Raw genomic sequence first — 27,656 nt, 5'->3', positions numbered from 1 at the left:
AAAGCGCCGTCGGCGAGGCCACGTGTGTATGTGTTGACCGTACGTCTTCCTGGTGAAAAACGCGACTCTCGTCGGTGTGCTGATTTGAAGTTTTCGCCATGGGCAAACGCGGGAGCCGGAGCCAGAGCCAGCTGATCAACAGCCTAACTAAAAAGCAGAAGAAGCATCTTCGGGATTTCGGCGAGGAGCATCCCTTCTATGACAGGTCCGAAGGGGCGTGGCGGCAAGCGTTCTCTGCCAACTTCTTTTCCCAGTGGGAGCCGGCGTTTCCCTGGGTTTAGTCCTTTAGTTTCCTAAGGAGTAATGGTGGGGCTCCTCCAGCCTCTTTCCACGCTTCAGCTCCCGCCGTGCTCCTGCCCGGGCCGGGTTCCACTGGGGGAAATTCTGGCTCCACAACGCCAGGAGATGGAGTTATTTAGGGACTAATACTTTTTGTGAAGCTTGTAACTCCGTGATAGACGACACTCCCATTGTACGTGGACAGATTTTTATAGGTCAGATAGAGCTCTTAAGGTTGCTTTTGTTTTTTGTTTTTAAAGAATTGATTGGGACTTTAGGCATCAGTTACAATAAGGAAGCAGATGTATCGGCAGTTTGTGATTCCTCTGGAAATGTCCAGACTCAGATATGATGTTAGTGGTTATTCCACCAGTTTGGACTACTTTATCAGCAATTAGCAACATTTAAGAAATTTTCTAGAAATAGTGAACCCCTAGGAATTTTACTTACCAAGGAGTATACAAACATCTTTTGGATGAGAGCCAATTATTGTGTGACTTAAGTATTTGCCACATAACTTAATTAAATTTTTCGTATTCTTGTAATCTCTGTTCAAATTCTTGTGTTGCTTTTACGTGGCTATACTTAAAATGTGTTTATATTCTGCCCTTTTCATTTAAAGTTGTATCATTAGACTTTTTCCTAATTGCTACATACTAATGGAGTTTCAACATTATCTTTTTCTTCTCAGGGTTTCCAGAAAGGAAGGAAAACCACAGATTTGTCAAGTGGTAATGCTTTGTACTTTCTTTATAATAATTAATCTGGGTTGTTACCTTTTATATTATATGTAATAATTAAGCTTGATTACATTTCTACTCCTTTGATCTTAAATCTAAGCTCATTTTGATATATTACTTAGTTTTAAATGCAGATATTTATAAAAATGTCATTGTGCTAATATAGAAGCCACAGTTTGAAACTGTCCCAAGAGATTAGCCTATTAGATCTTATTAAAGAGGCTTACCAGAGGAGCCTTGTTGAATCCTACAGGGAAGCATTCTTTTTGCTTAACATAAAAGGAATCATAAATAGAGTGAAAAATAAACAAAGATCCCATCTTATTACAACAAATTCAAAGAAACTACATTCTTTTGTTGTTTTCTAATTTTCCTGTTGCTGCTTTTATATAGATAGATAGATACAGATATATATAAAATTAAAGGTTTCTATTTAACAACCACGTGTCACATTCCAGCTCGTATATTAGATTATAATAAAACATTTTCCTTAGACATGGATTTGCAGCTATAAGTTGAACCATTCAGCCAAAATTCTTCCCAAGGAACTTTTAGGTGGAGCTTTCTTATGTTGCAACAAAACTCACAAATAACAAACACAGACAATACGGAGAATTCTCTACACAAAATGCCAGGCCTATCAACTGAGGGGGAATCCAAAGAAGATAGATGCCACCCCAAATGGCACTTTAGCCAGTGCCCCCAAATGTCCTACAGGGCTCGAAGGTAAACCCTTCCCACATGGTGGCCTAGTCCAGCAAATGAGCTCAGTTCAAACCAGGTCCCTAAAGTTCTGCTCAGTTTCTTGCCTACCTCCCCCAAACTGGCACCCTAAACAAATGGAGATCTGAAAACCTTCCAGAATGGGTGGGAGCAAGGAGTACACCCTGGGGAACTTACCCAAAAGAAGGCCTGGCATCCAGACCCTTTCCAAATCCATTTTCTTTTTCTCTTTAACTCAGTTCAGATTGTAGGGAGCTGGGTCGGCTTTAAGGAGATAGAAGCAGGAGCTCTCTGGAGCTAAAACATGACCCAGGAGCTGCTGGGACCATCCCGTATACTTTTACTCTTTCATCCCCCAAAGAAGCCTCTCTTTCTAGTGAAAACCCATGTCTCTGACCCAGGGCTGCTCTCCACCTCTTCCAGCAGTTGCAGGGTGCCATTTCACTGGCATACTGATAAGCCCATTCAGGGAATTCTGAAAGCTCTGCCTTTGTACCCAAGGCTGCATCAAAAACAAAGACAAGTGGTTGAGAAGAAGAAAAGACAGATTTATTATTTTCCCAGCAAAGGTGGAAAAATGGCAGACTGTTCATCTCAAAATGCCAAATTTCTGGCTCGGCGCCTGTAGCACATTTCTTACAGCACCAACCACATGCGCTGACGCTGGGGGATTCGAGCCTGGCCCAGGCTAGCTAAACAACGACAACTGCAACAAGAAAATAACCGGGTGTTTTGGCTGCCTTCTATAGTCCCAGCTACTTTGGAGGCTGAGGCAAGAGAATCGCTTAAGTCTAAGTGTTGGAGGTTGCTGTGAGCTGTGATGCTACAGCACTCAACCAAGGGCAACATAGTGAGACTGTCTCAAAAACAAACAAAAAATTTCCTCCTCCTGTTGCTCCATTAAACATGTAACCTAATATCTGGAACATAAATTTCATTAAAACCTAAAATTCTATGTTTTAAAAGTCAGTTTTCTTACCATGTAGAGCATTTGCATGTTAGAGAACATGAAGACCTTGAATCATAGCTACACTAGCTATTTTAAGTAAATTTGGTGTTGGGCTTGGTTGAATAGATGAGATTGCATAATTGCACAAAAGCTAATTTTTAGGAAAGGCTGAACTGTTGGTTTGATGATAGTCTTAGGGTAACTGTGAGACAAATACAGCTTTTTGTGTTTCAAATTTCCATTTTCATTTTAGTCAGAGAGTTCAGATACTTCAAATTCTGAAAGTGAAGCAGAGAGTGAACCTGAGCAAGTTTCTGGGTACCACAAACTACTTGCTACATTAAAGAATGTTTCCGAGGAAGAAAAGGAAGATGAGGAGGAGGAGGGAGAGGAAGAAGACAGTGTTGTAGATGATGCAGAAATGAACTGTGAAGATGATGATGGTGATGTCAGTGTGGAAGAAGGGAAGGCAGCAGAGTCTACTGAAAGGCAAGAAGGTAAGTATCTTGGGTGTGGGTGCCTCATCTATGCTAGGACGATAGACAGACTGCCCCATGAGCACAGTGCCCTTTCTATGTGAGTTGAACAAAAGCACATGGATCGAAAGCAAAGATTTAACTTTGGTGGATTTGATTATATCTTTGAGAATCTAATGGAAATACAAGACTTCCAGAAAAATGCAGAAATACTATGTTTGCTTGTGATGTCAGGGACTTCATCAATCCCAGTAAAAAGACCCTCTAATATAGAAGGAAAAATAGGTCTGCCTCTGTGACTGTCTTAATTTTTTGAGAGGTTACTGCTCCTCCCTTAGACCAACTTTGATGGAAGGTAGACATAAAAATACAGAAAAATTCAAGTGATAGATTTGCAATTATCTGAACCAACTGGTTATAAGATGTTGAAGAAAGAGAGAATAGTGGAGTACTGCCAGGGTAAGTTAGGGATGGCATCAGGGAAGAGTTGATGTTGAAAGTCCAAAAGAACTTTACCTTACTCAGACTTCTAGGTAACTTTTTTCTTTAACTTTAAATCAACTTCACTGGCTGGGCACGTGCAATCCTAGTACTCTAGGAGGGTGATGTGGGTGGATTGCTTGAACTCAGGAGTTGGAGACCATCCTGAGCAAGAGTGAGACTCCATCTCTACTAAAAATAGAAAAACTAACTGGACATTGTGATGGGTGCCTGTAGTCCCAGCCACTCGGGAGGCTGAAGCAGGAGGATCTCTTGATATTGCTGTGAGATACAACACCATAGCACTCTACCAAGGGCGACAGAGTGAGAAATAGAGAAGTAAAATCAACTTCATTGAGGTCTAATTTACATACAATAAAATTACCCAATTTAAGTACACAATTAGGTGAGTTTTTCATCATTGGTATAAAAACATCCATGTTATTACCACCAAAATCAGAATACAGAACTTTTCCACTACCTCCGAAAAGTTCCCTCTTACTCTTTTGCAGTCAGTTCCTCACACTTGGCATCAGGCAGCCACTTAACCGCTTTCTGTCACTATAGATTCATTTTATCTGTTCCAGAAATTCATATAAATGAAGTGGAATAAATGAACTGGAATTCATGAAATGCATGTGTCTGGATTCTTTGCTTGTCATGGTTTTGTAATATGTGCATGTTCTTGTCTTTTTTTTTTGTTGTTGTTGTTGTTGCAGTGTTGGCCGGGGCTGGGTTTGAACCCGCCACCCTCGGTATATGGGGCCGGCGCCTTACTGACTGAGCCACAGGCGCCGCCCGTTGTTCTTGTCTTAACACCTCATTTTTTTTCTGTATGATCAGGTATTGCATACCATTCTTGACTTGGGGGTTTTGGTTTATTTCTATTTTCTTTGCTTTTTTGATTTTTTTTTTTTTTTTTTTTTGGCCGGGGCTGGGTTTGAACCCGCCACCTCTGGCATATGGGACCGGCGCCCTAACAAATGAAAATTTTTTTTTTTTAATTTTAAGAGTAATACATAGTTAGCATAAAAATTTAAGAGGGTAATGTAGTGAATCTATATGCCTACCACCTAGAGATAAACACCTTTAACATTAAATATAACCTTGTAGACTGCATTTTCATGGATGTATGTGAGTACGAGCGTATATATACAGTATGTTTATATGTATGTGTATAATGAATGGTCTGATACGTTTCTGTAACTTTTCACATCCGTAGCCATAGATTCACATCAGATTCTTAATTACATAGTATTCCATTATAAATGATAGGTGATAATTTAATTAGTATCCCATTAATAGACACCTCATTGTTTTTTTCTAGTTATTTCTTACAGTCAGTGCTGCTTTGAACAACCTCTCATTTATATTTTAATGTAGTATGTCTAGTTTTCATTTTAGAATAAGTTCCTAGAACTAAAACTAAGTACATTAATCGGAGTTCACTAGAGAAGCAGAACTAATAAGATATATATATATATATATATATATATAGAAAGATTGTTTTAAGGAATTGGCTCAGGTGATTATGGTGGCTTGGCAACTCTACAGTATCTGATGGGAGAGGCTGGCAGACTTGAGTTGCAGTTGAAGTCCAAAGGCAGTCGGGCAGGGGACCTAGGAAGAACTGATGTTCATTTGGAGTTCAGAGGCCGTATGCTGGAAGAATTCTTTCTTGCTTAGGGGTGGTCAGCCTTTTGTTTTAGTCAAGCTTTCAGCTGATTGTATGAGCCTCACCCACATTATAGAGATGAATCTGTTTTATTCAATCTAACAATTTTAACGTAAATATCATCCAAAACACCCTCATAGAAACATCCAGGATAATTTTTGAGCAAATATATGGTTACTGTGGCCTAGCCAAATTGGTATGTAAAATTCACAGCACACTGATCAGACTTAAGTTTTGTTTTGTTTTAAAGGTGGTAATCTCTTTGTTGCCCAGGCTGGGGCGCAGGGCTCAGTAATAGCTCACTGTAACTTTGAATTCCTAGGCTTAAGTGATCTTTCTTGTCAGTAGCTGGGATTGCAGTTGTAAGCCACCATACCCAGCCTAGGCTTAATTTTGAAATCTCTGTCTTCTACCTGAATTTGTCCAAAAATAAATAATATCAAAGAATATCATTGTTGGCATAGACTAAGGAATTAGATTTTATTTGGCAATAGAAGTATAATTATATTTGTGAGTAAATAATTTCACAAAATGTTTCTCAAAACTGCAGATGTGGCTTTGTCTGCTGACTCCGAGGGAAAAGATGGGGAAGGGCCACCTGGCACCTCACAACAGGAATCCCCCGAAGAATTCACAGATGCCCAACATGAGTCACTGTTCAGCCTGGAAACCAATTTTCTCGAAGAAAGTGGAGACCACTCTTCTTTGAAAGCATCACAAGGTCATACATAACACAGTGTGTGTTTGAATTTACCAGGTGCTTAGTACTGTGTTTGTGTAGTAATGCGCATTAACTCTGTCACCGGAATGAAAAACCATAAAAACGGTTTAGTCACTAGATTTAGAGCTGGGAAATATTCTTCTCAAAGGTATTTTGTGTCTTTCAGTGGTTCATCAGTGCAGGGGGTAGGAAGGATATTTAGGAGAATAAACAGCTTACGAATGACAGTAGGGAAGGAGTTCCCCAGGCCTCATATTTCCATACTTGGGATCAGGGGAGGACTTCTGATTTTCTTCCTAAACAGGGAAAGAAAAGAAAGAGAAACAGGAGAAAATACTCTCACCTGTCTCTGTTTCTTTACCCCTCATTTGTTCTTCCTTTAGAGGAGTGATTTTTCAGATTACAAGGCCCAGGAGTGGTTAATCTGAGTGGTCCTTATTACTAGGAAGAGCCTCAAAAGCCAAAAAGCCACACCCTGTCTCTTTCAGCTTCTTGACTATCCCTCTGACCAAGTGATAAGTCAGTCAGACAGGGAGGCATAGACTAAGGCAAAGACTAACCTGCTCATGGGAGGCTTGGGTCCAGTTTCTCAGTCTGTGCTTGGGTGGGCAGGTTGGTCTTGTTATATATCCTGTCTTCATTGACCCTAATGCCATTCTTCAACCCAGCTTTACCTTAATGAAGCTGAAATTACTTATTTATTTTTTAGAGATAGGGTCTGGCTCTGTCACCCAGGCTGATACAATGACACAATCATAGCTCACTGTAGCCTCAAAGTGAGACTCAAGTGATCCTCCTGCCTCAGCCTTTCAAGTAGCTGAAACTACAGACGTGCACCACCATGCCTGGCTAACTTTTTTTTTTTTTTTTTGTAGAGACAGAGTCTCACTTTATGGCCCTTGGTAGAGTGCCGTGGTATCACACAGCTCACAGCAACCTCCAGCTCCTGGGCTTAAGCGATTCTCTTGCCTCAGCCTCCCGAGTAGCTGGGACTACAGGCGCCCGCCACAGCACCCGGCTATTTTTTTGTTGCAGTTTGGCCTGGGTTTGAACCCACCACCCTCGGCATATGGGGCCAGCGCCCTACTCACTGAGCCACAGGCGCCGCCCCAACTTTTTCTTTTTTGTAGAGATGGGGTCTCACTATATTTCCTAGGTTGGTCTTCAACTGCTGGCCTGAAGTAGTCCTCCCCACCTTGGCCTCTCAAAGTGCTGGGATTACAGGCATGAGCTACTGTGCCTAGCCTGAAACTGGAATTTTAATCCTCATGTAGCTGATTTAGTTCTACTGACTATTGGGTGGCGGGGGGAGTTGGGGGAGGTGTAGCATAAGTAGCATCTAAGTTTTATTTTTTTTACATATAGATTTTAGTACACAAACCCCATAAGGAAGCTTGATTATTCTAAAATTTTTCTGGTGGTTTTGCCTGTACAGATACATTAGCACTTGATGTCCTGTTCGTGCTTATCTTAGGTATTTAATACAGGTGCATTTCATTTGAAGTCTGCCATTTGGGTCCTTGACAGGATCATCTAACTTTGCTCTGTTTCTTGCGAGTGAGACTGGGAGAGAAGATTGGGTGGCTAGCTCAGAGCACTTCAGATTACTCAGCGTAGGTACTGTCATGTGGACCATTGCTCATTTCACTTGAATATTGAACATTTCTGTGTGTCTTGCAATACATGATCAATAGATATGGAACCGCCTCAGGGATATTGCCATCTACTAGATGAGATAAGACATGTACATAATATGTGTTGGATGGGTGGGTTAGGGGACTTGAGAGAAAAGAATGATGACTATAGGGTACCAGGGATGGCTCTTAGGGAAGGTCTGACACAGTAATCCCTTGGAAAGTATTTCAAGTCAGGGTAACATGAAGCTGATTGTATTTGGATATGCAAAAATGAGGTGAAGGAGAGGCTGGATTTTTAGTTGAATGAAGGAAATGCACAGAGGCAGAAGAATTTGAGGGCCAAATAGTCTAAAAATTACCCGAGGGAGGCAGGTCAAGGTATACCCTATAGGGTCCTGAATTTTTTTTTTTTTAAAGACAGAGTGTTACTCTCTTGCCCAGTCTAAAGTACCATAGCATAAACCTAACTCACAGCAACCTCAGATTCCTGGGCTCAAGTAATCCTTTTGCCTCAGCCTCCCAAGCAGCTGGAACTACAGGCACCTGCCGCAACGCCCAGTAATTTTTCTGTTGTTAGTAGAGACGGGGTCTTGTTCTTGCTCAGGGTGGTCTCAAACTCCTGAAATTGAGCAATCCACTGCCTTGGCCTCCCAGAGTGCTAGGATTACAGACATGCGCTACCATGCCCGGCCTGAATTTTTAGGCTGAGAAGTTTCTCCAGAGGTTTTTGAGCTAAGAAGTAATGTGATTAGAGAAATACTTTAGGAAGATGAACCCGAAAAAAATCAGAAGCTTTTGTTTTTTTTTGAGATAGTCTTATTATTATGTCACCCTTGGTAGCGTGCCGTGGCATCACAGCTCACAGCAACCCCAAACTCTTGGGCTTAAGCAATTTTCTTGCCTTAGCCTCCCAAGTAGCTGAGACTACAGGCCCCTACCACAACGCCCAGTTTTTGCTTTTTGTTGTTGTTGTCATTATTGTTTGGCAGGCCTGGGCTGTGTTCGAACCCGCCAGCCCCAATGCATGTCGCTGGCTCCCTAGCTGCTAAGCTGCAGGTGCCGAGCCTCAGAAGCTTTTAAGCTCTCGACTGATCTAGAGGATGGGGAAAGTATATGAGTTAACACCGGTGATCAACATGTCATTCACAGGGAAAGACCAGAAAACCCCCTCTGTTTGTACTTTGTGTGCTGACATTTTTTTATTTCTGAATTAGATCCATTTCTACAGCATGTGAATAAAGAATTGAAAGAAAAAGAAATTCAGGCTTTTGCCACAAATCCCAAAACTACCCACCAGCTAAAAGTAAGTGTTGCTTGATCATCCAGTTACTAATGGAAAAAGCTCTAAATAAGAGTGGTCTTGGGTTTTTAGTGGTCTCTCAGAAGGTATGATGCAACCAGTGGTATGATGCAACCACTTGATAGTGAAGTGATAGGGAAGTTGGGGCATAGAAGGGCTGGAGAGCCTAGTGTGACACAAGTTTAGTTAGGAAAGGCACTGGAAGCTGGAGTGTAGGTACCAGAGAATACTATTTTGGGTAAGAGTTGCTTCGAAGGCAAGTGCATCAGAGTTTAGATCAGTATCCGCAAGGGCCTGTCATGTGACCTGAGCGGGTTAATCTACTTCTTTGTTCTTCACTATCCTGGTCTGTTAGAAGAATACCTAGTAAGCATTTGGTAAAACATTATTCAGTAAAGTAGTAGTACTAATATTGTTCATTTGTTTGAAATATCTGAGATAGGTTCACACTAAATTATTCAGATATTGGGCAGTTTTTGCTGCTTTGTTTGTTTTACCATCAATACTTTTCATTAGAGTTGGTCATCCTTTTTTTAATTGCTATTTTTATTGAGGCAATAATTACAGATGTGCACCTGGTAGTAAAAAGTCATAAAAGGTATCTTGTACCCTTTGCCCAGCTCCTCTAGTGGTAACATAGCAAAACTGCAGAATAATATTATAGTCAGGAAATTGACATTGATACAATCTACCTGTCTTTTCTAGATTTCTCTGGTTTTACTCTGTGTGTATATGTGTGTGTGTGTATTTCACTCTATAGAATTTTATCACACGTGTAGGTTCCTACATCTGTCTCCCCAGTCAAGGTGCAGAGCATTTTCAGCACCCTATGGATCTTTGTTGCCCTTTTACAACCACAGCCACCTTTGTTGCCCTTTTACAACCACAGCCACATTCCTCTAGCACCCAACCCCATTTCTGACCCCTGGTAACCACTAATCTGGTCTCCATTCAAAAATATTAAATAGATGGAATCATAGCATGAGACCTTTCAGGACTTGCTTTTTCACTTGGCATAATTCCCTAGAGATTCATCCACGTTATTTCAGCTATCAGTTTATTTATTTTTATTGTTGAGGTCATCCTATTTTTAGATCAGTTTTGGTTCAATACAAAAATTACCAAACTTGGATCCTTCGGATTTAAACAAAATGGACAGATTTCTTGTCATGGGACTTGTCAGAATCTTTAGTATCTAAGGTACACCTAATCTCTTTTTAGGAGATTAGGTTTTATTATCCTTCACAAAGTTATTTCCCCGTGAAATTTGCTTTTGCTAGAATGAATTTTGACTCTGTCCAGAATGTATTCACAGAACACACGGACACTTAGAACACACAGTGGGAAAAGACTGACAGAGTGAATAGCTCATATTTGAAGCTATTAGAAACCTTGGGCTCTAGCCCTCAGCTCCATATTTTTCTGTAAACTTTACTTAGATTATATAACATCTGAGAATTTCAGTGTTGCCTAAACTGTGAATATTACGTCAATAGTATCTGCCTTGCAAAGCTCTGAGGATCAAATGAGATCTATAAATTATGAAAGTCTAATAAATTATAGAGTACTATGTGAATGTAAGATACTGTTACTAATTTCTAACTTAGCTCTTGATCTCTCTCTCCCCTAGTGGCCTGTTCTAGGCCAGCTTGTCTTTTCATCCAAGTTTCAGAAGTTGGAAACATTTAAACCCCCAAAGGATATTGACTTAAAGTCACTTCATCTCCAGAAGCCTCTGGAATCCACCTGGACCAAGACCAACAGCCAGTTCCTATCTGATCCCCAGAAATCAAGTAGCCCCTTCACCCCGCTCCAGAAAGAACTCTTCTTAATTATGAATTCTTACCGAGACCTGTTCTACCCAGAAAGAACTGCTCTGAAGAATGACGAAGAGATCCGCCGTGTGTATTGCTTGCATGTGATAAACCATGTCCTCAAAGCCAATGCCCAGGTGCTTGGCAACAATAGCAGACGCCGAAGCCAGAAACTTGGAGTGGGTGATGATGATGACTTCAGGGACCAAGGGCTGACAAGGCCCAAGGTGGGTGGCTGCAGGAAAGCTCTGTCCTCAAGGAGACTGCAGGGCACCACAATATATATAAATACCTGACACTTAGCAGGTACTTAGGGTATTTTTTTTTTTATATATTTATTTATTTTTATTAAACCATAGCTGTGTTACTTAGGGTATTTTAATAACTAGAAGAATGAATTAAGATGAACACATGAAGTGGGCTAGGTACTGTTGGAGCAGTACTGCAGACAGCTCAGTGGACTGTCTCTGACAGTGGATCTAGTTTGGAAACTTATGAGCAGGAGGTAGTTCATTGCTGGGCGTGGTGGCTCACACCTATAATTGCAGCACTTTGGGAGACTGAAGCAGGTGGATCACTTGAGCTCAGAAGCTGGAGACCAGTCTGAGCAAGAGGGAGCCCCTGTCTCTACTAAAAAAGAAAAACTAGTCGGGCATTGTCATGGGCACCTGTAGTCCTAGCTGTTTGGGAGGCTGAGGCAAGAGAATCACTTGAGCCCAGGAGTTTGAGGTTGCTGTGAGCTGTGACACCACAGCATTCTATGAAGGGTGACAAAGTAAAACTCTGTCTCAAAAAAAAAAAAAAAAGAGGTAGTTCATGATACTTTCGTTAATGTTGAACCAAGACATCCATAACAATCTATTGTAGTCTTTTTGTGGTTGTCAGAAGAGACCTTAATGAGCTTTTATCCAATACTTACAGATTGTGGCTGTGGATGGAGACCCAGATTTGTAGAGGGCTGCTAAAGAGAACCAGGGAAAGAGTAGCAGAGATGGGACTAGAACCAAGGATTCTCTTCCCTAAGCCCCAGAAATATGTCAACCTTTGAAAACAAAATCCTTATTTGCCACTATAAAGTTATTGCTGCTTAAAGTGGTGATTACGGTTGTTTGTGCTCCTAAGTCTCAGCTCCACTGGATTTGAGGAAATGTCTTTTAATTCTATCTGTACTTTTCATGACATTATGGGGCTAGGTCCTGCCCTCATATCCCCCCTCTTCATAGTGAAGAAGCCTTATCCTTTTAGAATTTTGTCATTGAGCTTAATAGGATTGTAAGACTTTAATACTGATGTGCCTTGGCTCTTAGAGATTTCTTAGTCAAACTTCTTTGTTTGATAGTTTGGGACACCAAAGCCCACACACTTAGTGCCACAATGAGACAGTAACTCAGTCCTCTTTTTTTTTTTTTTTGCGGTTTTTGGTCAGGGCTGGGTTTGAACCCACCACCTCTGGCATATGGGGCCAACGCCCTACCTCTTTGAGCCACAGGCGCCACCCCTAACTCAGTCCTCTTAAATCTTGTCTATCATCCTTCAACTGTACCTCACTAAATCACTACACTCCTTGGGCTGTGTTGCTTGCCTAGTTTTGGGAAGCTACCCTTAAGATTCTTGAAAAGCAGGATTATAAGGTTATTTGTATCCATTTAGAATTGCAAAGAGGAGTAAGACACATATTACCCATGAAGTATATTTATAATTTGGTGAGTTGCTTAATTTGATTGGGGTTAAGTCCATTGACAATATAATTTGCTAAAGGACAGTTAGAAATTAACTATCAAGCATCTTCTGTTTTTGTTCTCAGCAGTTACTTTAAGCATTTTTGAAAATGCTTGGAAAACTGAGTTCTGTTTTTCCCATCAAATTATGGTCTTATTTCAGAAATGCTTTATCATTGTTTCTAAAAAATATATTAGCAATACACTAAAAATGTACTGGTGTGTTAGTGCTTTTTCATACCTGCTTTATTTCCTGCTTCTTTGTTTATTCAGCATGTATTTATATTTTCAGTGGGCCTTATGGGAAAAATACTGCCCCACGTATGTGCATTGGTTTATTGTAAAAGATATTTTCAAATTCTGCCTGAGAAATGCCTTTTATAGAGCCATGAAATTAAAGTCTGTAGGACATGATGCTGTGGGTATGAAAGGTGCTCAGCTTCTAGTGCTGAGCTAGACCCTGTGCAAGAGGGTGGCATAGATCAGGGGCCTCTGCTGTACACAGGCTTTTTAGCTCCACTTCCAGCAGTTCACCTCAAGTTCCCATTCTTCCTCCTTGCCTCCACCAAGGCTGCTGTTGCTCTCTGCACAGGTCCTAATAGTGGTGCCATTTCGGGAAGCTGCTTTGCGAGTGGTGCAGCTCTTCATTAGCCTCCTTGAGGGCGACAGCAAGAAGAAAATCATTGTGAGCAACAAAAAGAGGTTTCAAGGAGAATATGGCTCAGATCCCGAGGAGAGACCACCCAACTTGAAGAGGCCTGAGGATTATGAAGCTGTGTTTGTGGGCAACATTGATGACCACTTCAGGATTGGTAATTCCTCCTTACCAAAATTGAGATACAGTGGGACCTACAGTGTAAAGGTCTATGTAGCAGGAGGCTAGAAGCCTGGAATTAGACATTCTCCCAATGCGTCATTCACCCAGCTCTCTGACAGAAGGGGTGTGCATTCAAGACATCTTTTATTGCCAGGGGAGAGGGTTTTGCCTTGGCTAATTAGATGGAGAGAGTCTCTGAGGCCATATATTGAAGACATGCACATTTATGATAGAAATGTCTTAGCACACTCATAGCTGGTAGCACATAGTCAGATGCTCCAAGAGGTTCTCAGGGAAGTTAGAAGTGACAGGGCTTGGGCAGGGTCATTCTCAGGAGACTAAGTAAATGAATCTGCATAAGGGTGGACTTCCTCCTGTCTGCTGTGTGGAGGGCCTGCCCCTGAATTATCTCTACATCTGACCTAGCCCACCCAACTTTGCACATTTTTGCTTATCTCTGATTCACCTCCCATTTAATCGGTTGGTTGTACCTTGATAGAATGAAATTTGGGGGAAAATATTCGTTAGTCACATATGCTTGTTCACATATATTTATTGAGTATCTACAGTATGTCAGCCACTGTTAAGATATTTGTAGTCACAGCTATTTGGGAGGGAGGCCTAGGTAGGATTGCTTGAGCCCGGAAATTTGAGGCCAGTCTGGTCAACCTAGCAAGACACCCTCTTAGGAAAATAAAAATAAATAAAGAAGAAATAAGGATGTAGACATAAAAGTTATGGTTCCCATTGCTAACGAGGTCCAGTGTAAAGGGAGAAATATGCAGGATAAGAAGTATGCAGCAAGTGCCCTGGGAACACTTAGACAAGAGTGGTTGGAGTGGGGAAAAAACGTTTCAGGCAAGAAACTGCGTATGTGGTGACATTAGGGTAACTAAGCCTGGAATGATCTAAGATTTACACAGGGTTTGCTATGACTGGAGTGTAAGGTGCAAGACAATGAGAGCTGATGTTTTTGGAGTATATATGATGTCCAGCAAGCACTTAGCGTATTGGTCTGGAGCTCAGAAAGGAGATATGGGCTAGAAATATAAATTTGTGTAAATGTGGTATTAAACACATGGTTAGTGAATAAATTTTCCAAAAGTGATAATGTAGAATGAAGGTAGAGGTAACAGGTGAATTTAGGAGTTTGTGGTATAAGAGGTATTTGTATCTGGAAACATAGGTGGACATGAGCCAGGTGAGTGTTGGAGTCCTGGAAACTCTTGGCAAAAAGGTTAATACAGCGGTTGTGCATTACTGACAGGAAGCCCTAAGGACTGTTCATTGAATTGATAACTGGGCTGCTGGAGACCTTAGCAAGACTCTTAGAGTCTTGGGAAACAGAGGCCAGATTGCAGTGGGTTGAGAAGTAAAGAGGAGATTTGAAAGCAGAGCCAACTTTTTGGAGAAGTTTGACAGTGAAGGAAAGGAAGAAGTAGTAGGAGCTAGACGGGAGTGTAGGTGCAAGGAAGGGATTATTCTCATTATCTTTTAATAATTAAAGCAGTTTGAGCACAGTTATATGTGAAAAGGAGTGGTTCGAGAGGGTGGAAGGTTAAGGACTTGGCAATGACTGATGACCCGATGTCTGCTTGGCTGTTTTGTGTAGGAGTGGCAGTACTGCAGAGGAGCATCCGACTCTACGCCCCTTTTTACTCATCGGATATCCTCATTGCTTCCCCTTTGGGCTTGAGGACCATCATTGGTGGAGAAGGGGAGAAGAAGAGGGATTTTGACTTTCTATCTTCTGTTGAGCTTCTCATCATTGATCAGGCTGACATTTACCTGATGCAGAACTGGGAGCATGTCCTGGTAATGGTGGTGGTTCACATTCGGAGGGACAACGCTTGTATAAGGAAGAAAAGAAGCTCAGTGGTTCAGTCATAAAGGGTTATTTAAGTCCAAATTAAAACTCAGTTTGGAAACAGAGAAATACTCCATATTTGAACAAGCATTTGTGGCATTTTCTACCCAGATTGGTCAATCAAAGATAAAAATTTTTGTTAGTATTTTTAAATCTCCAGAAAAGATTTTCTCCCCTGAAAAGTGGGTGGATAAGTGGATAGATGGATTGTTGGTTAGTTGAAATCCCTACCAGGAACATCTTTACCTAACCTAATTCCTCAGATAGTTTATGTTTATTCTCTTTTGTCTTACCGTCAGTGGAGACAGGAAAACATTACGTGAGAGTTTTTAATGTGGGATCTTGTTTTGCAGAGAAATATAGGATATCTTTATCTTCTTACTGTAATTTGCACTTTTTTAACCATCTCCATATACACTACATTGTTTATTATTTTATATTTTTATTTTACTTATATTGTTTGAGACAGAGTCTCATTCTGTGCCCTGGGTAGAGTGCTGTGGTTCCTAGCTCACAGCAACCTCAAACTCTTGGGCTCAAGTGATCCCCTTTCCTCAGTAGCTTGGACTGCAGGCACCTGCCACAACACCTGGCTCAGCGTTAATCAGTTTTTAAATTGAAAAACTGCTCTGGAGCAATCCTTATCAAGAAACTGTAGGTTTTGACAAATTGCAGGAAGTTTGGGAAAAATAAAGGATAGTACTTAAATTTATAGTACTCATTACCTTCAAGATATATTACGAAGTGAAAATATAATTAAAATGGAAAAGGCAGTTTAATGGTTGAGTCATATTCTTTAGTTTGAGGAAAAGGCAGATGGGTGGCTCTAGGAATACTCCTAATGTTTTGAGAACCAGGTTTCTTGTCCAAGTCTGGGACTGAGGGACCCAGAGAGTGACCAGGAGGGTACTTCAGAAGTTCCTTTTAAAGGAATATTCCTATAGGTACCATAATGATCCTTTTTTTAAAAGGTCCAGAAGGTGGCTAGTTTTAGCTTATCATTGTTTGGGGGTGTATGGCTGACCGTGGGCAAATCAACTCACTTGTCTGAGTCTTGATTTCTTTGTAATTTGGGAGAGGATAATACATGCTCCATGGGATTGATTGAGATAATAGATTTGTAAAATGTTAGCAGTGTCCAACATGCTAATGCTCAATAAACATTAACGGTGGCATTATTTCTGCTGAAAGCATTTGATGAACCACATGAACCTACTACCCCTGGACTCACATGGTGTAGACTTTTCTCGAGTACGGATGTGGAGCCTTAATAATTGGTCCAAGTACTACCGGCAGACCCTGCTGTTCGGGGCCCTACAGGATGCCCAGATCAACTCAGTGTTCAACAAGTACTGCGTCAGTTGGCAAGGCCAGGTGGGTTCTTTCCTTGTTTCCTCTGTATTTTTATGAGCCTTGTTTATTGTTCGGGTTGTGAGGTGGAAGAGGATAACATTTAGTTGTCAAGGGGCTGGCTCTCCTCCTAATGCCTTCATTGACTACTGGCAGGTGGCTGTAAAGAATGTTCCAATGACAGGCTCCATCAGTCATGTCCTGGTGCAGCTCCCACATGTCTTCCAGAGGATGGAAGTTGACAGCCTAGCTTCGGTGATTGATGTCAGGTAAACCACCTCTCCTATTAGGCCCTGGGGGCTACAGAGAGACTTGACTTTGGCAAATTTACAAATTACAATGTAATTTACAAAGTACATTCCATTTTGCCTTTATTGAGTACTGTTTGCCAAATTAAATGAGATAATTGAACTCAATCATGCCATTTAACTGAGGAAGAAGCTGACTTGACCTAGGTCATATAGCTAGTTAATGGTAGAGTTAGTACTACTATAAATCAGGACTTCTTCCCTCCTGACTGTGGCATTTTTAAAATAACATTATATTGCTCATGCTACACAGTGTCCCATGTTAGCAACTTTTATAGTAAACCCTCCCAGTTTCCAGACCTATTTAACTTATTCTGTAGGTATTTTCCCCCTTTGTTTCATTATGTTTAGTACCCCATGGTAAAATAAGGGTACTTATGGGATGGTAGATGGTAGACGTTCAGTGATTATTTGTTGAATGAATGAATGAAGTATACATCCGTTGCTTTGGTTTTTCTCTTTTTTTGTGGGGGGTGGGTGGGGCCAGGGCCTTGCTCTGTCACCTAGGCTAAGTGCAATGGCATCATCATAGCTCACTGCAAGCTCAAACTCTTGCCTCAGCCTCCCAAGTAGCTGGGACTAGAGGCATAGGCCACCATATCTGGCCAATATTTTGTAGAGACGATATCTCTCTTTGTTGCTCAGGGTGTTCGCAAATTCCTGAGCTCAAGTGATCTTCCTGTGTTGGCCTCCCAAAGTGCTAGGATTACAGATGCAAGCCACTGTGTCCAGCCTGTGTGTATTTTTTTACAATGATAGTGTTAATAACACTTATTTTTTAGTGTGCTTACCAAGTTTTATCCTTATGTAATCTCTTTGAGAGGAGGTACATCATTTTGGTCTCTGAAAAGGTAATCTTTTAATATTAGAGAGTGACTAGCCCAGGATCACTCAGTTAATAGCACTCTAAGCTCAACTCTAGAACATTAATTTTGCCCTTTGCTGTTCCACCTCAGGTTTAACTTTTTCGTGAACAAGATTCTGCCTCAGTATCGTGATGCAGTCATGTCTCACACGCTCATTTATATCCCTTCCTACTTTGATTTCGTGCGTCTTCGAAATTTCTTTAAGAAGGAGGAACTGAACTTCACCCATATCTGCGAGTATACCCAGAAGTCTGGTGTCTCCAGGGCCAGACACTTTTTCCTTCAAGGAGAGAAGCAGTTTCTGCTCTTCACAGAGCGTTTCCATTTCTACAAAAGGTAAAGTAGTGCCAGTGTTCAAGCCTCCTCTCTGAAGGGGAAATGTAATACAGATCCTGGCCTGCTTCTGAGCATTTGGTAGGCTCTGTGGTGTTATAGGCCATCCCTCACTCTCTCATTCTTGCAGATAAACCTAAGAGTTTTTGAGTGGAAGAGACTCTTCATGGTTGGTTGGTTGATTTCATCCCCTAATGGGCATTGTTTGAAAAGGTCATAGAAACAAAAACATAACCTGTACAGACCTGGATGTAGCTGTGGTTGTAGACCTCAAGAAGTACATTACAGAGTTGAACAACTCTAGACAGAGGCAAGTAAATACAGGAAGGAGAGAGACCTGTCATCGAAGCCCAGACAGAAGCATGGAGGGTAGTCTGGGGAAATGAAGGCTGAGCACAGAGAAGATACTAAGAAAGGTGCTTGGTTCCTGAGGAGAGGAGTGCACAGTTACTTCCTCACTAAGGAGAACTAGGATTATGGACTCTTGAAGTTTGCAGGAAGCAAAGGGGGAAGGGGCTTAGAGTTGAATATTTAAGGGTTTCAGTGTTTGCTTAGATTCTCCACCAGGTGACTTTGACAAAGTAACTTGGTTGGCCTTTTTGTTGTTAGTTTTTCAAAAGTTCTAATTAGAGGGTTAGTAATACTGGACCTTCTGTTACTGTTGGGACAGTTGCAGAAGGGCCTTTGTGGCCCCAGAGCACATGTATTGTTTTACTGTCTCTCTTTGCTGAAAAATGGAAAAGCCTTTTAAAACCCCTTACCTAATGGCAGAGTAGAGGGCTGGAGGGCTAATAGAGGAAAGAGTCCCATTTCTCAAAATAGAGGAGTGAAAAACCCATTCTGAAACTCAAAGTATTTTCACTTTGGACATGTATTCTGTTCAGGGTTTTTAATTTATCCAGTGATTATACCTTGCTATTTATCTGGATGTCCACGGAAGGCAGGTATATTAAAACTTTGACAAAGGCAGAATTATTTTTCTCTGAAGACAGATTTTATTATTATTTTATCAGAGAAGTTAGTCAAATGAAATTGAGATTGGCAAGTGATGAAAACTCAAAGAGAGGATGATCCTGCAACATTCTTTTACCTTATTGTATATTGTGGAAAGATTATCACTTAAAAGATTTGGGGCATAAAAGTTTTCATGGCAGGTAATTCATGTAGAGTATGGGGTGACATAATGGAAATTTCTGATTTTATTTCTACAAGTAACAAATAATTCCCCTTCCATTTAAGTACCTTTTGTGTTATACTTCAGGAAGGAGGTTAGCGTCTGAATGGAAGGTCTCACCATTTCCCAAGGGATTCTGAGAGATGTTTGTATTCAGCAGTTGGAGAGCTCTCTTCTATTCGAGTTGATATAACTTCCCTTTTTGGTTATAGGTGCAGGTTTTCTATACAGTTAATCTTTTTTTTTTACCAGGATAGTTAAATTTGGGATGAAATTCAAATAAGGTTTCTTGGTAACTTTGGTATTCATAATTTAAATCTTTGAACAATCTAACTGTGATTAAGAGATTTCTGACATTTATTCTTACATTAAGTGGATCAACTCTAGAATATAGGCATTTTAATTTCTGTTGAGTTTTGAATCTCTCCAGAGGTATATGTAGATAGTGTTTATTTCAGTACATCTAAAAAACCCATTTAGAGAATACTACCAAATAAAAATGAGAGGAAATAGAAATGTATTTTTTTCATGAACACTTTGATACACATTTCATCAAGTTTATTGATTTACCCATTTGTTACACTTGTTATAACCAGTATTTAATTCATAGAGGGAAGCATTTGTTATTGATATGTTGACTTTCTTTACTACATCTTTTACAAATGATCAAGGTTTGGGTCACTAAAATTATATTTTTATCATGGAAAAAATTTCAACTCCTCAATCCATAATGTTGAACAGAATTGGAGTATTTTCTTTAGAATTTCTTTTTTTTTTTAGAATTTCTTGAGCAAGCAAATGAAAGCTTATTGTATAATGCTTGTACTTGCTTTTCTCTGTTGAACATCAATATCACTATATTGCTGGCAGCTATTGTATTAAAAAGAAATAAAGTATATTTTCACTATCAAAAAAATAATGAAAACTAAATTTAAAAAGTAAAAACCCTTACCTATAGAGACATGGAAATTGTATTCTATGGCTTCTTTCTTCATGATTTCACAATAATGTGCAGTGAATTTAAGTTTGTTTTTTTTTTGAGACAGCCTCACTGTGTCACCCCCGGTAGGGTGCCATGTTGTCACAGCTCACAACAACCTCAAACCCTTGGGCTCAAGAGATTCTCTTGCCTCAGCCTCCCGAGTAGGGAGTAGCTGGGACTACAGGCACCCACCACAACACTCGGCTACTTTTTTTTTTATTGTAGTCATCATTGTTTAGCAGGCCCGGGCCAGGCTCAAACCCACCAGTCCCAGTGTATATGGCTGGCACCATAACCACTGAACTACGGACGCCAAGCCTGAATTTAAGTTTTGACATTACTCTTTTATGAACTTACAATTGTATATTACTAAAGAGGGATACTTTCTCAGAGAATCTCGAAAATGTAAGCTAAAAAGCTTTCCAGGGTTGGAGCACCTTTTCAATATAACTAATAAGTAATTTATGAGGAGTATATCACATACTTTTTAATAGTCACGTAGTATTACATTGTTTGGTTACATAACTGACCCAGTTTCTTTTTAATGAGCATAGAGTTTTTTCATGCTTTATGGTGTTACATAGTACAATAATGTCAAGAACATCTATATGCATATATTTTAAGATATACTTCCCTAGTTACTTCCTTAGGATAGATTTTGAAAGGAAAATTCACTAGCACAAAGAATGCATGATTAAGAATGTAGTTTGCATCGTCACATATTTGCTCCTTCCTATCTTCAGAGTTTCTTCCCCTTCAAAAATTTCACAACAGGCTCAGCTCCCATAGCACAGTGGTTACGGCACCAGCCACATCCCCCACTGGGCCAGCTAAACAAAAATGACAACTGCAACAAAAAAATAGCTGGGTGTTGTAGGGGGCACCTGTAGTCCCAGCTACTTGGAAGGCTGAGGCAAGAGAATCGCTTAAGCCCAAGAGTTTGAGGTTGCTGTGAGCTGTGATGCCACAGCACTCTACCAAGGGTGACATAGTAAGATTCTGTCTCCAAAAAAAAAAAAAATTCACAACAAAATAGTTTATGCCCCATTGATCACTTTCTGCAAAACCCTATAGACTAAAATTACTGTTAGTGACTTGGTAGTCAAAAATGATACCTCATTGTTTTAAAGTCTTTTGCTTACTTGTTTGTGTTTTCTGTAATTTTCAATGCAATGTAGAGACCGAGGTGAATAATACTTATATCCAGATGCACCTTTTCTTCTATAGGCCACTAGTGCGGGTGCTGTCAGTCTAGTCAGGATTTGGTTCTTACTATAGTTACCTTTCATACACCAGTATGAATTCCTCCAGCAGACAGTGGTTCAGTGTGGGTTCTGGGGTGCTGGAGTATTTCTCTCGATGTTCCGATCTCCTCTCCCCCCGTCTCCATGCCCTGTGTTCCTATGCCAGAGAATGGTCTCGGTACACTCTGGCTGCCTCCAGCAGCGGCCATTCTTGCTCATTACTCCTTGCAAGGCATGAGGTGGCAGGGAGGGTTCTTCTGGTCCAGCTCAGTTATAGGCAGGTCCTATTCATTCCGGGCTTTGGCAGTGAGACTTTCTCAGGGTTCCTTCCCTGTCACCTCCCATGCACCCAAAACTCCACCTTGTATCTACTCCTGCTTCTTTTTGGTGGTGGTGGAATTCTGTTTGCATTGATGTAGGGTTTTGGACTAAACAGGTTTCTTATCCTTTCCCAGGGCTAGAATGCGATTGGCTTTGTACTAGGTGCAAAATCATATGATAGGGCATAGTGAGGGGGAGGGGTTGCTGCCCCTCTCTTAAAAGCAGACAACTTTTGCTTCTGCCTACCCTCCCTTTACCAGGGTTTCACCGTAGGTTTCAAGATACAGATCTGGGGAGTGGGTGGCTTTCGTGTCTGCACCACCAGTAGGGTCTGTGCTGGGTCTTCTGCCTTTCTCCAGGCTTTCTCTTGCCTCCTAGTGGATGTGAATTAAAGGAGCATCCAGGGATCAGGGGCGCTGCACTGCCCCGCAAGCCCCTACTTGCCCTTTAAGAATTTGTTAAAAGTTACCCTTTCCTTCCTACCATCTTTTTGGCAGCCACCCTGTTTCTCCTGTGGTTTACTAAGGGTATGGTAGTTTGTGTTCCTATTTTTCTCAGAAGGGCTTGGTCACTCTTTGGAATTCAGTCAGTGGCTTGGTCACCCTTTGGAATTCAGTCTGTTTTGGGCTGAAATTGGTTCACATGACTCACGAAGTCTGGTTGCATGTCTCTTCCCAACTCTGTGTTCAGCAACATGACATTGGTAGCTTGAAATCGGTAAGGTGTGAGTATGTACATCTCAGAAAGTGGCAAATTCTTCAAATCTGCACCTTGTTTTTTCCCACTGAGACCCAATTATTAAACATATACCAGCCTGCCACTGAATTCAGTTCACCTGATTGCCTCATGCCAATAACTCTCTGGGTTTAAGAAAAGGAATATTTTTATAGATTTTTTAGCTTTTCTTATTAGTATGGAAGAAATACTTCATTGAGTGTTGTACTTACTAAGCAGAAGTGGAACTCAGTGTTTGGTTTGGTTTTGGAAACTAGTGAAGTAGAACAGTTTATTCAAGTTTATTAGCCATTAGAATTCCTTCTTTATGGAAATGTGAATTGAAAAGCAAACCACATAATAGATCACAGTTATAATCTGGAGGAGTGTTTGACCCATGAGATAAAAAGACAGGGAAAACTTATCCCCCTTTGTGAATAAAATAAAATTCCCAAGGGGGGGGGCTAACATTTTCAATGTATGAGAGAATCTAACAGGAAAAATCAGAACCTTGGCAATGGATAAAATCTTTTGTTATGGAGTATAAGAGGGAACATTTGACCTCAACCCAAACCATCCATTGAGCCCCTCGGGCCTACCCCTCACCACCACAACTGTGCAGCAAAGAAAGATGTAGAAGGGCATAAACTGTTGAAACTAATTGCTTTCTCATGATGCCTAATGGGTCTTCAGGGGAGATTTTGTAAAAGGATGAAATTGGGACATCTGCCGTGGGGTTAACATGCCTACAGAGTGACAAGAAAAGACGAAGTGGAATGCATTTACAATAGTGCAATTTATTTTTTTTATTTATTTATTTTTATTATTTTTTTTTTTTTCAAGACAGAGCCTCAACCTGTCGCCCTGGGTAGAGTGCTGTGGCATCACAGCTCACAGCAACCTCCAACTTCTGGGCTCAAGCCATTCTCCTGCCTCCGCCTCCCAAGTAGCTGGGACTATAGGTGCCTACCACAACACCTGGCTGTTTTTTGGTTGCAGCCGTCATTGTTTAGCGGGCCCAGGCTGGATGCAAACCCACCAGCTCAGGTGTATGTGGCTGGCACCTTAGCCACTTGAGCCACAGGTGCCAAGCCATGCAATTTATTTTATGTGCAGGGCCTTACCTGATCTCTAGTACAGAATATTCTTTTTGGCCTGCTTCTAACAAGGATAGTGTTAAATTTTAAATGCCTGCTTTTTATGTTTTCTGTGACAGATCTTTCATTCCAGTCTGCTGTTCTTTCCCACCACACCTCAGTCTGCATAGAGTATGGTCAAGAAATGCAAATTTATTTTTCCATTATCTTAAGCCAAAGATTAGGAATTCAAATACCTTGTCACAAAAAGAAATTCTTCCAGCTCAAATTAGAATGACTTTTGTTCTGTTATTTGTGCCATTATTATCCTCCTATGTCACGAAACAAGAGTGAACAATGCCTCTATATATCTCTTCGGTAGCTTTTCCATAAGTTGTTTCTCAAATAGACATCGCCTCTTTATTTCCTATTCTAACAGATACACAATAAAAGGCATCAGGAACCTAATTTTCTATGAACTGCCAACATACCCGCACTTCTACAGTGAGATCTGTAATATGCTGAGAGCTACCACCAGGGGAGAAGAAGCCACGTGGACCTGCACTGTCCTCTACTCCAAGTATGACGCCCAGAGGTTAGCTGCCGTAGTCGGTGTGGAGCGGGCGGCACAGATGCTGCAGTCCAAGAAGAATGTCCACCTCTTTATTACTGGAGAAAACTGAGATATTGTTGGACAGGAAATGGTATTTGGCATCATAAATAATGCTTGATTCTCAACCACTTGGACCCAACTCTGATTACTTCTACTGGAGAGGGATTGATGCAAGGAAAGAGGACTAGTCTCCATTTGTATTATCTGATACTTCTTTCTTTTTAGCTCATGTGTCCCTGAAAAGTTAAATGTAAATCAAATTTCAGTAAAGCGCATCTTTCAGAGGTCAAGAGGGGATTAGCAGGACTGTGAGAAGATGATAGAAGAAAACTTCCACTTGTAAATCTTTTTATAAGTCATAAATTCTTTTATTATGATTTTACCTCTAATTTATTACACTTGGTAAATTTGCCTGTTTCATGCTTTCTTAAAGTCAGGCATGTACATCCTTGCTTGTGAGAACCGGTTTTGAGAAATTGGAATGCTTTTTGCTGCTGCATGTGGTCTTAACTTTGGATGGCACAGGTTTTGTGAAACTGTTATTTTCCTCCAGCCAAACTTTTTAAAAGCTTAATCTACTTCAGTCCAAAAGAGTACATTCATTCACTGATCTTTTTTAAACTCATAATAGTAAATGTTTGAATCCCAGCTGCTCCTTTCGGCTGTCTTCCTCAGCTCTCTGAGTAGAGTTAGGCACCAGGCGACCCTTCCCTAGCTTGGGAGGCCCCAGTACTTTTCAAGAATGAACAGAGCTAGACTGACTTTGCATATGCATAGAAAGTGGGCTAAGAAAGCTGTCCCCCCTCCAGGCAGGAGTAAAAATTCACCTCCTCCTCTCTGGAAGGTCAAAGAAGTCCCTCAGGGCAGGGCTGAGTTGTCTTCTAGTTGATTCAAGTAAATATTGGTTTGGGGGTGCTGGAATACAATGAAAGGATGGCCTTGAGTCTCACCTGGGCAAAAAGCCACATTTTTAAAGAACAATTAAAGGCTGGCCAGGTAGTGCTTAACTTAGATTATCAAGGGTGAAACTATCTTATACCCATTTAATACAGGGGGGAATTGAATCTCTGAGTGGCAGGCTGTGGCTCATCTTGTTATTGGCAGGGGCAGGAAGGGGAACTGGGCCTCCAGCTCTTTCCCATCCACTCTGTTCTCAAGAGAAGGAAAATGGTTCCCTACCGTCTTGAGACAGCAACAAGATCACAGAGATTTCTTTCTTCATGACCTTGCCCTTTCCTAAATTTCCTGCGCTGTCCCACCTCATTCAGCTTAGGCCTGCTCCAAGATTATTTTATTCATTTAATTTTATTTAAAATTTTATAATCTTGGGCGGCGCCTGTGGCTCAGTCGGTGAGGTGCCGGCTCCATGTACCGAGGGTGGCGGGTTCAAACCCGGCCCCAGCCAAACTGCAACCAAAAAAATGGCCGGGCGTTGTGGCGGGTGCCTGTAGTCCCAGCTACTCGGGAGGCTGAGGCAAGACAGTCACTTAAGCCCAGGAGTTGGAGGTTGCTGTGAGCTGTGTGAGGCCACGGCACTCTACCGAGGGCCATAAAGTGAGACTCTGTCTCTACAAAAAAAAAATAAAAATAAATAAATAAATAAAATTTTATAATCTTATGGTTTTTTCCATTTCCTTATAAAAATTGCCAAACTGTACTGGAAAATAATGCAAAATGGTAGAGGCTTCCATAAAAGAAATAGTAAATGTTCTAGTTTAGTTAAAATATATGCTTCAGACTACATTATATAATAGTAATTTATACTTTATTTCAAGAAATAATTTTGTTGAAGAAGCTTGATGTTGAAATATTCATCTTCAAGATTAGTGTCTTCGGCTCGGCACCCATGGCTCAGTGCTTAGAGTGCTGGCCACATACACCTAGGCTGGCGGTTCGAACCAGCCCCGGCCAGTTAAACAGCAGTGACAACTGCAACCAAAAATAGCTGGGCATTGTGGTGGGTGCCTGTAGTCCCAGCTACTCAGGAGGCTGAGGCGAGAGAAACGCTTAAGCCCAAGAGTTTGAGGTTGCTATGAGGTGTGACATTGCGGCACTCTACCGAGGGTGACATAGTAAGACTCTGTCTCCAAAAAAAAAAAAAAAAGATTAGTGTCTTTATAATTACTGTAGTCATTTTTTTGAATTATAACACATAAAAATGAAAAAGGAATTGTTTATTTTAGAACATTTTTATTTTGAAATATTCTCAAATAGAAAGATTACAAATATAGAACCTGAACCATTTGAGAATAAGTTGCTGCCCCAGTGGGCTAATCACTCCAAATACAAAAGGGTCTGTGCATTTCCTTAAACAAAGATAATTCTCTATATAGCCACAGAACATCTATCAAAATAAGGAAATTTGGCCTTATATTGGTTTGCGTAAATGGTGGCCAATTTACCCCCAAACCAAACCAAACGAAAATAAGGCCACCTATTGCCATCTACTGCTTGGACCCAATTCAGGTTTTACCAAATGCTCCAGTGATACTCTCTATAGCGGAAGAGTGCAGTTCAGAATTAGATACTACCTTTAGTTGCTCTGTGTGTTTTCGTGTCCTTTATGATAGAATAGCACCTCAGCTTTTGTGGCTTTCTTGATCTTGACCCTTTTAGAGATTATAGGCCAGCAACTTTGTAGGACAATGCTTCCTTATGATTAGGTTTAGGTTCTGCATCTTGGGTAGGAGCATCTCAGAAGTGATGCCTGTGTCCTTCCTTACTGTGTCCCAGCAGGTGGCACCCGATTTCTATTTGTCCATCACTGGTGATGCTAACTTTGACCCCTTGTTTAAGGTGGTGTTTGCCAGATTTTTCCACTTTAGAGTGATTCTTCTTTGTTTCGTGTATTAATTTATAGATTGAACATTCCTAACTCAACATTCTGAAATCTGAGATGTTCCAAAAGTTGACAATTTTTAGGCACCAACACAATTTCAAAGGAAATGCTCACTGGAGCATTTTGTATCTCAAAATGATGCAGATATTTAAAAATCCAAACAGAATCTGAAATCTGAAACATTTCTGTTTCTAAACATTTTGGTTAAGAGATATTCGACCTGTACCAGTCTGGACTTGTAGTTTCTTTTATTCTGTGGGTTCTGTTCCATTCCTATTGTTATTTCTTATGTGTCCCATATGGCCAGTGGCAGAACCTTCATGCTGGCTTCTGTGTCCTTTTGACACGTTCCTCTTCTACTTGGGCATTGCTGTATTTCCTCACAATAGAAGTTTCAGGTTACTCTACTACAGCCCTACTTTCTTTTAGTGGAAGATTATTTTAAAAGCTAAAATTTGAGTTTTAAGTGCGCTTACTTTCTAAGTCATCCCCAGCCATCTCAGCCTTCAGAACTGGGGAATATGCAATATTTGCATATTATGTACATTGACGCACACATGTGCACACATTCACTGATGCAGCCTTATATTGAAAATTATGAATTCACACCAGTACCTCCAATTCTGATATGCTATCACAG

The 27,656-nt window shown here is 40.8% G+C and overlaps 1 protein-coding gene across 2 annotated transcripts; it reads left to right on the top strand.

The window, feature by feature from the left end:
* UTP25 (UTP25 small subunit processome component) lies at positions 1-24,551 on the top strand. Of its 2 annotated transcripts, XM_053607311.1 has the most exons (12): positions 1-205; positions 971-1,010; positions 2,945-3,188; positions 5,873-6,043; positions 8,895-8,983; positions 10,611-11,021; positions 13,105-13,324; positions 14,942-15,144; positions 16,388-16,570; positions 16,703-16,815; positions 17,811-18,056; positions 24,004-24,551. In XM_053607311.1, the coding sequence occupies exons 1-12, from the start codon at positions 99-101 to the stop codon at positions 24,245-24,247; spliced, it is 2,271 nt and encodes a 756-aa protein (XP_053463286.1). In that variant the 5' UTR covers positions 1-98; the 3' UTR covers positions 24,248-24,551. The 2 variants fall into 2 exon arrangements, with proteins under 2 accessions (XP_053463286.1, XP_053463287.1); XM_053607312.1 differs by lacking the exon at positions 17,811-18,056 and having other exon boundaries at positions 15-205.
* Positions 24,552-27,656: the final 3,105 nt, after the last annotated feature.

This window comes from Nycticebus coucang, chromosome 10 (assembly GCF_027406575.1).
Source record: "Nycticebus coucang isolate mNycCou1 chromosome 10, mNycCou1.pri, whole genome shotgun sequence".
Taxonomy (NCBI): domain Eukaryota; kingdom Metazoa; phylum Chordata; class Mammalia; order Primates; family Lorisidae; genus Nycticebus; species Nycticebus coucang.
This window is presented reverse-complemented; position numbering and strand designations above follow the sequence as displayed.

Bases quoted from the DNA above. Each gene is read 5' to 3' on its own strand.
- UTP25 (XM_053607311.1), top strand. From the start codon at position 99: ATGGGCAAACGCGGGAGCCGGAGCCAGAGCCAGCTGATCAACAGCCTA. The intron at 3,189-5,872 runs GTAAGTATCTTG...TCAAAACTGCAG, and splicing joins GTCTACTGAAAGGCAAGAAG to ATGTGGCTTTGTCTGCTGAC. The intron at 16,571-16,702 runs GTGGGTTCTTTC...GACTACTGGCAG, and splicing joins GCGTCAGTTGGCAAGGCCAG to GTGGCTGTAAAGAATGTTCC.